The sequence below is a fragment of the Meleagris gallopavo genome, chromosome 2, assembly GCF_000146605.3.
Source record: "Meleagris gallopavo isolate NT-WF06-2002-E0010 breed Aviagen turkey brand Nicholas breeding stock chromosome 2, Turkey_5.1, whole genome shotgun sequence".
Classification (NCBI taxonomy): Eukaryota; Metazoa; Chordata; class Aves; order Galliformes; family Phasianidae; genus Meleagris; species Meleagris gallopavo.
This window is the reverse complement of record NC_015012.2, coordinates 39,743,054-39,755,373: the sequence shown is the minus strand read 5'-3', so window position 1 is coordinate 39,755,373 and position 12,320 is coordinate 39,743,054. Positions and strand designations below refer to the sequence as shown.

The following is a 12,320-nucleotide window of genomic DNA, read 5'->3' as shown; positions in this document are numbered from 1 at the left end:
AAAATACAAATTTACATACACTTCTGTGAAACTATTTATTTTCCATTTGGGTAGAATTCAGATTAGTTAACAGCTTTTAGCATATGTATACATAAATCTGAAAAAAAAAGATATTGACTGAGAGTTATTCTAAAATATATTAGCTGGTATGCTTTAGTTAACATTTGAAAATCTCATTATAACCTGATTGAAGTTCTATTTTAGCATGTCTCGGGAGGTGAGGACAGATGCTTAGATCCCTAGAGCAGAGCTGGAGTTTTATTTGACCAACTAAAATATCTAGGATAGGATTTCAGAAAGCATGATACTCAAGTTTAAACAAACCCCAGATAAACTGTTCTGTCGGGAGAAAAAAAATAACCCAACCCTGTTAATTTTAAATAACTTTTTTATTTTTTAGGTATGATATATGGCAGAGAGAGCTTCCAAACTAATAAAATAGCTTTCTAGCTTATCAGTTTGAAAAGCAAGAATCTGTTTTTGGGAGAATTGCTGAGAGATGCCAGTTCAGTTTAGCTGGGGACACTGGCAAGGCAACAAGTGTATGTGATTGGTTGCTCCTATTACTATAAATTGAACTTAATAAATAAAACTGGTACTTAGTTCCTGGCAGAGCTTAATGTATCGTTGGAAGCCAAAGTCTTTCAGCACTTGTTTGTTAGCAATCTACCCTTCAGCATCATAAATCTAACCTGTTGATAGCTACAGCACTGTATTTAGAGGAAAAAAAAAGTTATTCTGCATTGGTGTTTTGTTATTGTAAAGATAAATAAGAGGAAAAAGTTACTGCTTTGGTGTTCCTTGCTTGTTTCCTAAATCCTAGGATGTCTCTATGTATCTGGACAGTTATATTACTTCAGGGAGTTCAGAAGATCTCAAAATCAGAGTTGTTTTGATTATGATGGTTTAAATACATATAATAACTTTATGAAAACTACAGTGGAAGTACCATTTTGGTTAAATATTTACATGTGCACAAGCACTTGTGAATGTTCTAAGGTTCGCTTACTTACATATTCTTTTGCTGAAAGAATAAAATATGTAAATTAAACGCAATTAATATATTTGTGGGCAAGATGGTTTTGTTTGTTTGTTTGCTTTGTAATTCCGCTCTACACAGCCTTAGAAATTTTAAAAGATAAAAAAAAAAATGTGATAAGAATCAAAAATATATCCATCCTGTTTTTTGAAATATATATACTTAGTTCTTATTGTACTAGTTCTCTGTTTTTCATAATAGTATTCATATTGGTTTGTTTATCCACACAGAAAATTGAATATAATAGTCCCATAAAGCCGTGAGGCAATGATATTATCACTTCATTAGTCTTTTTATTGCACGTCTCACAGTATGTTCATTATCTTTTATCTTTTTTTAAATTAAAAACAAATTACCTACTGGGTCAGCATAAGTGATATGTTTTGGCCATTTCTGATCATGCCTTTCATCCAACCTTCATAAACACATCCTGAATTTGTTCTCTCAGGAATATAGTGAGAGGATTTTCCAATTAGTGGGAGTTCTTCACAGTCTGTACTTAGTCTGTATGAAAAAAATTGTAAATATCTGTGGGTTGTGCTTAAGGCTTTGTCTGAAAACAGGGTTATTAATACAAAAAAAAAAAAAAGAAGTGGTAGGAAAGTTCATGAGGGAGTTCAGAGATTCAGACTCTTAAGAAACCTCTCTAGTTTCTCCAGTCCTGACACAAATTGGATTTTTACTTTTTCCTGTAATCCTCTCTCATTCTTGCTGCTCCCTTTCCACCACATAGGTTACAAAATGGAATTGTCATCCTGCTAAAAATCAGTTCAGTTTCATGAGAATCACTAATTATGATGATGTTCTAAAATCTACTATTTTTCTCATTCTTTTCAATGTGTGCAACTTCCCACATAAATCAATAAGCAAAGAAAAAGATTATAGGATGTGATGCTTCTACAAAGCTCACTGAAACCTGTAAAGTTAGATATGTAGGTTGCTGCAAAAGTAACACCTCCTGTTTATTTTTATGGAAACTACAACAGATAGGGCGCAATAGCTCTGTTTGGTGGAGAAGCTACAAAACTTTTTTTTTTTCAACGGTTACTACCATTAGCTGTGCTTTTTTGCCAGCAATGAACAAGAGCCTGCATGTTGCACTTGTAACAGTCTGTGGAGGTGATCTGCTGTCACCATTGCTGAAACACACCAACTACCACCTCACTGTGCTCACATCCACTGTTTGGTTTCCTTAAACATTCAGCAAGCATCACTGAATGTCAGTGGTGCCATTTTTATCTCATGGAGAAATTCGGTCACACAGCTCCGCTTCATATGCACTTCCATGTCAGACACCATTTGGTAAGACTGTCCCTCTGCTGCCATCTGTCACACAGCAACAAAATGTAATGGAGTATTGGTGGGAAGGTTCAACCTCTGCTGCCATACCACCAACATCCACCTCTGATGTCAGGTGCCATCATAATAAAATCGGAGGCATTGCTTTCAGAGCAGCCCTAATATACCACTTCTTGTAGTATTGGGTCTTCAAATAGTTTTGGCTTGTCCTTTTAACAGCAGAACTTTTCAGCCCACACAATAAACACTGATATTCAGTTCCTCCATGTCTCTAGATGAGGTTCCATTTTATCAGACAACAAATATCTGGAGTTAAGGCTGATGTATTACTACTGTGTTTGTAATGTATGAGATTAAGATACTTCAATTTTTCACTCATTCATTCCACTTTATCATGAGACTTTACCTGTCTCTCCCTGAGGTACTGCTGATAGACTTAAGCCTAGGTAGCAATTCAAAACAATCGAACATGGAAGTAAGTAATAAACAGATGTGAGCAGAGGAGAAAAACAAACATAACTAAAAGAGGAAAAAACATTCCTTCTGCACCCCTAACAACCCCTCCAAGAATCCATTTTTAATATTAAACATTTTGTTTCCTAAAAAATGTGAACCAGAACATCTGACATCTTCACATGTGTATGAGCATGGACTAATAAAATAATTTTGATTGTTATATGTGTAATTGTTTTGTGCTACACCTGAAGAAAGAAAGATAGAACAGGCATTAATGTTAATGCTGTTGTCTGCAGGAGTCTTTGTATACACCCTTCCAGAATCTGAAGTCGCTCATTTGCAAAGTTTGCGCAGTGAAGAAGAGAACAATACAGAGCAGACCAAGAGGAAATGGATTTATCACAGGTTGGCATTATGTTAATTTTCTTATCCAAATCAATGTGTTGATAAGCTCAGTTATCCTTCAGCTGCAACAGCATTTACCTGGGGAGCATGTCAAGCTAAATAAATCATAAGATTTTTCTCCAAGAAACCAAAAGAGAGATTTAAGAAAATACCTCCTGCTTTTAGGAATTCATGTGGATTGGATTACCCAAGTTTGGATAAAATATTTCCATCTCGTTACATAGCTAGTGAGATAGATACATGCAGTAAATAAAATACTATTCACTGACAAAAACCACTGCTATTTGCTCAGTGACTAAAGTTATTTTTGTAGGAAGAACAGGTTTTTTCTGCCTTTCCCTAAAGGGAAAGCCATGATAGTTTTAGCCATGATAGTCTAAGGTCTGAGTAAGGCATTGAAGACACACTGATGCAGTTCAAAACCAAGGCAAGCTTTGAGGCAGTGTGGAGAAGGGTTTTCAGCCTAAGACTTTGGCTTACTTTTTTTCCAACTGTGTGGCTTGCTTTACTAAAGATGTTCTTTTTCCCACGTGATCTGCCTGACCTTCAGAAAAAAAAATGTAAAATGTTTTCAGCATGATTCACACACATCTTGATTGTTGAGGTTTTTGAGGCTTTGAAATAATTCACTCTGAAATTATTAGGTTTTAAAATGTCATTATTACTATTCAAAATGCTGTTATTAAGTAGTGTCTCTATATGGTTAAAATATGGATAAGACAGAGTAGGAATTGTCTGCTAGTTATTTCTATTAAGAAAAAGTTAATGCTTTTGATAATCTTTACGCAGAACACTAAGACCCTCTAGCTTCCCTTTGTATATCAGCTTCTCTCTATGAATTTGAATGCTTTTTCATTTTATGTGAGAGAAAGGAAGGTTTTTTGATAGCTTTTGAATGTATGAACTGGTAGATGGTCTAGGTAACCTGTCTGTGGACCTTTCTATTCATACAAGCTGTTCTATAGTTTCAGTGTCTACCAGTAGAGATGTCGTTCTGCTTTCATTAGTTACCAATCTATACATGACAGAATCACCTAGCACTGTAAATTTGGTCTGGTTCAGGCATGCTTGGATTGTGGTTGAATCACCTGAACATCATGCAATAGAGCATTTATGCTGGTATTGTCTTTATTAATTATCTGCTTAATACTCAATCAAGTATGATGTCTGTGAGGATAAAATTTACCTGTTATAAATTTCTTGAGAAAATTGCAACATGGCAGAATGCAAAGGCAGAATGATTTTCTGTTAGTTCAGAACTTTGCATTATGTAACAGCACTTCTGACAACTTCTGTATATGATACTATACCATACTGGTGGGTAGCATTCAAAATTAAGGGTATCTGTTGGTGATTTATGATACCAAATCTTGTTAGTGTCTGCTATTGCTTCAGAGCAGTACTTAAGCATTTTAATTATGATTTGTGATTCTAATTTGGACAGAGATTTCTGTTTCATTGTAATGACTTCAGTTTCCAAATCTGTGTCAGGAAGTTATCTGGTTTTACTTGTTAACAGCTTGTAATCATGATGTCTATAGATGGAAATGAGGACAAGAACCATACTTATTAGGCTGAGTAGTTTGAAAGAATCGTAATTGTACGTAACTGTTTTGACATAAATCTAATAAATGTGTTCTGCCCTCCTTCCCCCCCAAAAAAAGAAGAAAAACAAAAAGAATATGTTCTCTCTGTTCTTCTTCATTTTATCTTCTTTACCATCAAAGTTGGCCAGTAACTTCTGTTTTTCAGGAACACACCAAAGAGAACTTAATCCTAGGTTCCAGCAAACACACAGGAGCTCCTTTGTTTCTCCATATCATAATCAAATGAGGGGCAACCTCTGGAGAAATCCTCAACCACAAGGTAAAAAATGTTTGTATTTGGAATTCTTTCTGTGAACAGTATAATAGGTCTGTGTCTATGTACAGTTTATATACATTTATATATTGTATGTTTGCTGTTACCACACAGCACTCAGCAATAAAACTTTTAAAATTTATTAGCAGAAACTAACTCTACCAAGTGAAGTAAGTCTTCTTTTCCTCACAACATTCTGAAAAAAAATATTTCATGTGGTATTTAAACCTTACATGTTCGATCGCAGCTGAGTGGTGTTTAAAACTGATCTAAAACGAGTTGGCACAGCTGCACCGAAATGTAAGTGTAAAGTCTTTAGTTGCAAATCTTAGTTCATACTTCAGTAAAACACTTAAGCATGAAAATAAACACATTTACACGATTTTCTAGATCGGGTCTCAGTTTCCAGACCATTACCTAAATAATAGAAATGTCCTGTTTTGTCTTGACAAAAATTAATCTTGAATCATTTACCAATCCCACTTCTTGAACACAACAGACATTTCAGCAATGCATCACTGTGGATAACTCCACTGGGCTGATACTACTTCAATCTTAGTTTCTTGTTATTATGAATGAAGATGTATAAACATAGATTAAAGAGAATAAGCAAAAGGAAGAGAAGTGTCTAAGAAAGATCAGTTATTTTGTTAAGTCTGCAGAGCCTAAATTTCTTCTGTGTTTCCAGATGATGTTTTCAAAGAAGACTGATATGATTAGGGAAGAGTGTTAATAAATAAATACAGTAAAGTCTTTAATGTACGTCAGATGCTTTTGTTGTATTCTTCAAAAAGAGTTACTATCATTTAATTCACAGGTAAAATTGTTTGATGGTATGTGTAACAAATACAACAATAGTGTTATGCTGACTAAGCAAAAACCAAAACTTATCACTGTGGCTGTCTCAAAAAGCCTGTTATTCAGGAATCACTTTTGCAGGCACTCTGTTCACCTCCACAGATCTTACCACTAGATGTATTCCATAAAGCATATTCCACAGTAACTGCACTGAATTGTGTTATAATCATAATTCAGTAACATTAATAAAATATTATGTCTTCCTCTACACAGGCAAAATTAAACCTTATTTACTACTCTCAGGGCGCGTTAAAATATGATGCTGTAATTGGAGTTAAATCTCTGTTATAAATAAAAATAATTTAGTAGAAAAACATGTTTCTCTTTATGAAAGAGTCTTGAAGTGTTTCAGAGCTCATTTTAAGCTGACCTGCCAAGATATTTGATGTTTTGACAAAGTTTTGACAAAGTTTCTTTTTCATAAGTTTGCTGATGTTAAGACAGGTATTTGATTTGCTTCATTATGTAGCTGTTGTCTCTGTTCTTGAAACAGGGAATAAAAATGAAGAAAGTGTGATAGCTTGTGGTAAAACTTCCTATGATATTAGTGATATCTAGCTGTATACATATCAGGAACTTGTTTGGCGTAGTGGCTAGAGCACTTAACCTAGTGACTTGTCTCGCTGGTTCAGGCTTTGATTTTGTAGTCTGGACTTCTGCAAGGCCATTGTTAAATGTTAAATTTCCTGCTGTTGCGTATTATAGATAAACCATTAAATAAAATGCATTTTAAAAAACACTTTAAAAGTTAATAGTACAATAACCATGGGACCCATATCTTCTGTCAGAAAAGTACCCAGTGATTAGGTGTTCTTTGCTCGTGCTTATCAGTTAATGTTTAAGAATTCCATGACAATGGCTTGACTTCAGCAGTGGAGGAAACAGTGCCTCCACCAGAAAGCATAAAGCTAAGACACACTTGTATTTCAATGAGATGTTGGTTTGAATACCCTCAGGCAGAGTAAGAATTGAACTGAGGTATCCCTCATTTTGTGATGAATACTAACCACTGGTCTGTTGTAATTACTATCTAGTCTTCCATCTGGGGTTTGAAAGAAGGGAATCTGGGGAGCAGGGTATTTTATTTATTTATTTACTTATGTTCTCTTGATAAATGTGTTGGCTGTGTGTTACAAGTCAAGAGTTGCATCCATGTAACACAAGTGGGACACCAAAGCTTTGCAGAGGGGGAGAGGTTTTTTTTTATCTTCAGTGTTTCTTATTTGTCAATTTAGAAGACCTGTCACTTAGTGTTCTAAGTTTTCCATATTGCGTTCTGAATGCCTGACCATTATGATGCCTATTAAATAGATCCTAGGTATCTAATTTAAAGCTAAGATTAGGCTTCTGTTATTGAAAAGTAAAACAGCTAAAAACTTGGCTTTGCAGCTCTTGGTAATCTTTGTGCTTTGTGTTTAAAAGTTTTCCTTGAGGTACAACAAATGTTTGCAATAAAGCATGAGTTTCTGAATTCTAGGTTCATGGCTTAAGCGTCATGTGCTGGATAGTCTATTACTAGACAAAACTTGATTAATTGGCAATTGAAACCACTCATGTTTTGAATTACATTGCTACCTCTTTCTGCAAAGAACTGAAAATAAACTGAGCAATAAGAACTACAGAAATCATTATTATCATGTATCTCTGTCACTCTCTACAGCAGTCCAATGATAAACATTGAGATTTTATCAGTTGCATTTTTTCAGTACAAACTTCTACTTAATTCTAAGTCAGAGTGCAAAAGATTGTGAAAAAAAGTCTAACCTTATTTGCGTATTGTCTTATATTTCTAAAACTTTGTTTAAAAATATCAGTAATTTGGGCATTGATGCTGTTATTTGAAGACCTGTCTGAAAAAGCACAAAAGTGAGCTGAAGATAGGGGAAAGTGTTATGGAAGACAGCGTCAGCGAGACTGGTTGTAATAGCTACATGAATGATTAAGGCTGAGGATACCCTAGTACATTTGAAATAGTGAAAGACATTGGCAAGGATATAGCTTTTCTGATCTGCCTTTGGTGGGATAGAACCTTCTGTCTGATGGATCCTTCTTGGGGATGAGGACATAATGAATAAAAGCTATCAGAGTGCTAGAAGTGATGGATAATATTTTCAGCTACCAGTCTGCCACCACAAGAATCATCAACAGTGAGGTGGGGAAATAGTGAAGTATTTTGACAATTTCATACTTGTATTTAGAAGCTGGATTTGGGGGTCAACGCTATTCTGCCTAAGTTTTACATTTAGGATCCTACTTTGCTTATAGGAATCTACACTCTACAAGTAAAGCAGTATTGTATATGGCACACTTAAAATGATATGAAAATATTTCTTAGTGTAGCTTCTATCTGGTTCTAAATAGTGTATTTTCTTTTCCTGAATTCACACAGTCTGAACTACCAACCATTGTGTATATATGACCTCTGTAATTCACTATCTGGAGCCTTTACTTGGTCATAGATTTTAGAAGTTTCAGTAGCCTAGGAGCTTCAGGAAGAGCTCCGTCATGGACTTCAGTTTTTAACATCTCAAAATACTATCTGTAATTACATGCCAACTGAAGAGGAATGTGTTCTTTTCTCAAAATACAAGTGAATATAATTTTTCTTGGAGGCAGTCTAAGCAAGCTTTTCCTATTTTGATTTCCTTCAGGTAGAAGATACAGATCAGGACATCCAGACCAGAGGAGAAGATTCCATGTTCCTCCTTGGTAAAGAATAAATGTGATGAGCTAGCAGACTGCGATGATGGGACAGTTGCTGTTGAGACTGGTTTTTTGTCTGTGAGAGCCTCTTACAAACTTTACAGAATAACTGAACCATATGACTGCAGAAGAAATGGCTCAAAGCAGAGGGTATTTAGTATGTGAATCCCTTGCTATGTCTCAACTTGCTATGAGACCAGAATCACAGAACTAAGGTTAATGGTACCAGTTGAAGCAGAGTATTATCCAGGTGTAGCTTTTTTGTACCACTGACAATGGAAATTCTAAAGCATTTGTACCACATCATAAGATATTCCTGACTATTCTAGTTTTGTATACTCCAAGAGTTTGCTCATCATGAATCACATGGAATATTCATGCTGAATTGTGGTTGTTGTCTTGGGTAGATTATATCTTAATCTTAAGGGTTATGCCATTGGCACTGAAACCTGTTGAAAAGTTTGAAAGATGTCATCACTGTTGCCATTTAAATACCACCTACCAGCAAATCAAAATGTCCTTCCTGTAAAATGCAGTGTTTTCTTGAAACAGCCAAAAACTGCTGTTGCTTTTGGTACTTAAGCAATTCTCTCATCTGAATGTGTGGAATGAACCACAACATTGCAGAGGAGAGAAAGAATCTGAGTCTTGTCCTGCCCTACTTTGGCAATAAATAATACTTTTAAGAACCAGACTTTTCCCTGTTCAAAATCTCAACAGTATAATTGAAAATTGTCTTCATCTATGTAATACTCAACAGTTTCATTTTCTTAGGTTTCTAGTGATCTTTTAGTAAGCTTGACTCAAGGGGATGTTTATGGAACTGATTTCCTCTGTTTATGTGCTTTGGAGTCATCATATCTTTAGTTTTGTACTTCAGCATTTTCAGTATATTAAGTCATATCATAATCTCTGTATGGGAAGTATATAATTAAAGGAAAACGAAAGCTTGATAAAACTGAGGAGCAGAAATGAATAAAGGATATGCAAAGATGGAGGCAAAATGTTAAAAGGAAGTTTTATAATCCAGTACAGCATGCAGATTTTCACAGGACTATCTTTAGTTATTGAGGATGTTGACTATTCCAAACTGCTTTTAGAATTTTTTCACTTTTCTGTTTTTCAATCTGTAGCAATCATAAGCTTTTTACTGTGCTGAGTGAGTAAGATGTTGTGACCTGATTCTTGCTTAAGTTACGTAACTTTATGTTACGTTCTACAGAATATATAATATTTCAAGCTAAGAATTATAGTTTACTGTAAAAAAAAAAAAATTCAGTGTCTTCTGTCTGGCTTAAATTTGTACACCTTTGGCATCCACCTATTATTTTCTGTCTAAATTCCTTTGATTTCCTTTTATTTAAGGATTTTTTGGTTTTTTAAAGGAAATTCAAAATAGTACTTTTCAGGCACATGTGGCTTTCATGAGCAGTTCGCTTTTGAAACTTTTTACAGGACTTTTTGTTAGTAGAATTGTTTTAGTGTTGATGCTTGTGTGTCTTATTTGGCTCCTCACAACTGTTGATTTTTTAGGTCGTCCAGATGATGTTACTCAATATTGGAAGTGGATGAAAACATTATAATTTTCTTATGTGTCTTTTTCTGATTGTAATACAATAAATACATTCTTTTGTATTCTGCGTAGAGTAGCAACAACTAAACAAATAAATTGACAGCAACACAGGATTTCTAATTCTGAGCAGACACAGTTTTTACACAATATAGTATCTGAGTTATGTTGCAGGACTCCTGTCTTGAAAGGGATACTCCTGCTTCCTTTTTGCTTGATTTGTCAATGACTGTAATTGTACTACCTCTTTTTCTCTTTTTCTCTTTTTCTCTTTTTCTTCTTTTCTCTTTTTCTCTTTCTTTTTCTTTTTCTTTTTCTTTTTCTTTTCCTTTTCCTTTTCCTTTTTCTTTTCTTTTTCTTTTTCTTTTTCTTTATTTTTCTGTTTCCTTTTTTCTTCTTTTTCTTATCCCTCCCACTCCCAAAACTTTTGGAATAATGTGGTCTGAGTTTTATGGAAAGTTCTTTAGTTTCAGGAATCTTGTGTTTAACAGTGTATATGAAAAGAATGCCACTATGAGCCAGAATTTCTTAGTAATTCCTCTTTCAATTCAGATATGAGGGAAGATTTCTGTTAGCCTCAATAAACAAAATTACATACAGTTAGAGTGTGAGTTTTGCTGTGCTAGTTGTGATATGATATGAATTGGTAATAATTGCCCTGACCACTGAAGATCTATTAGACTCTGAGAATTTGCGTTGGTTTTTTTTCCTCCTAATACTAGACTATAAGCAGAAGCTGCTATTATTATTTCCAAGCTAAGATTTTTTCCTACTTGGAATCATAGAGCCAAAGTAGGAGGAAGCTGAAAGATAAAGGGGTTATTTTCCAGTGTCATTGAAATTTAAATTGATCAGACTACCATAAAGCTTATGGACTGTAGAAGGAATTAATGTACAGGAAAACAGCCTTAAAGCTTCCAACCTAATGATGTTGCATTAATAACTGGCTATAGGGTTACTTTGAATTGGTAAAACAGGCGTGGATTTGAAGTGAGGGAATCTGTGTGAGTTTAAAAAAAATGCAAGAAAAGCATTCTTATTTTGTTTGATTAGATTGCTTACCATTTTCTTTAGCCTTTATGAAGCGCAGGTGTCTTTTCACCAAATTTTCATTAAAATTGAGCATTTATTTATCAACTCCTCTTGACGAAAGATTCCGAGAACATTCATTAATGTCAGTAATTTGGTCTACCTTGACTCAACAGAAATAGTGACCAACAAGAGACATTTTGCTTCCTGGTTTCACCATGGATGTGCCTTATTACTGTGGACTTGTCCAGCAATCATGAGACTTCACATGAACCTGGTTACCATCACCAGACTTGCTCTGCTCTTGCTCGGGTACTGTGGGCCTGCACTCTCACTGCATCTGCCCTTCTCTCTTCTAGCTGCCCACACTTGCTGCTCTGTGGCAGTGGGGCTTAAGGCCCAAATAGCACAGGGCATCAGAAAGCCTGACTGCAGGTATCATAGTAACTGGACAAGGTAAAACTAATAAATATGTTCTATGGAATAGCTTGCCGTTGAAAGCAGCTTGAAAAAACTGAGAACAGTTACAACAGCAATGTCAGTGTAAAGCTCCCTCTAGTTAGGAGCTTGCATTTGTTGCTTTCATAGACCTTACAGCTGACATCCAGACCTTTCTCACCCATTGACTAGTATACAGTGTTTCAAAACAATCATAAAATCATAGAATCTTTGGAGTGGGAAAGGACCTCTGAGGGCCATCTAGTCCACAGAGGTCCCTTCCAACTTTAAGGATTATATGAGTGCAGACAGGAGTAGAGCTGTAGCAGTTTCAAGTTCTGTCATCCATATCTCTACATACTACAGATAGGATGTAGACTGGGGCCGAAGAACTATACTGACTGCAGAATTTCAGTCATAGTGTTGCATTCTACCTTAGGTGTTCATATTTAATATCAAAATTGTGTTTCATCAATAAGCATCATCAAAAGACAAAATGCATTATCTGGGGAAACAAGATACACAGGATATGAAGGATGCATACAACTTTTAGGATTTTTTATTGTTGTTAGTACTTTTTATTCTCTGGTAGTTGTTATTTAAATCACTTATTGAATGGCCTATTATTATAAGCGGTCACGTAGATAAAAAGCTACATATTCA

General features: G+C 35.1%; 1 protein-coding gene across 1 annotated transcript in view; it reads left to right on the top strand.

Moving 5' to 3' along the window:
* FAM120B (family with sequence similarity 120B) overlaps positions 1–10,255 on the top strand; it is a 49,420-nt gene extending 39,165 nt beyond the window's left edge. Inside the window, 3 exon segments of the mRNA XM_010707034.3 lie at positions 3,091–3,199; positions 4,952–5,065; positions 8,569–10,255. Of these exon segments, the coding sequence (XP_010705336.1) occupies positions 3,091–3,199; positions 4,952–5,065; positions 8,569–8,630 (285 nt within the window). The 3' untranslated portion in view covers positions 8,631–10,255.
* Positions 10,256–12,320: the final 2,065 nt, after the last annotated feature.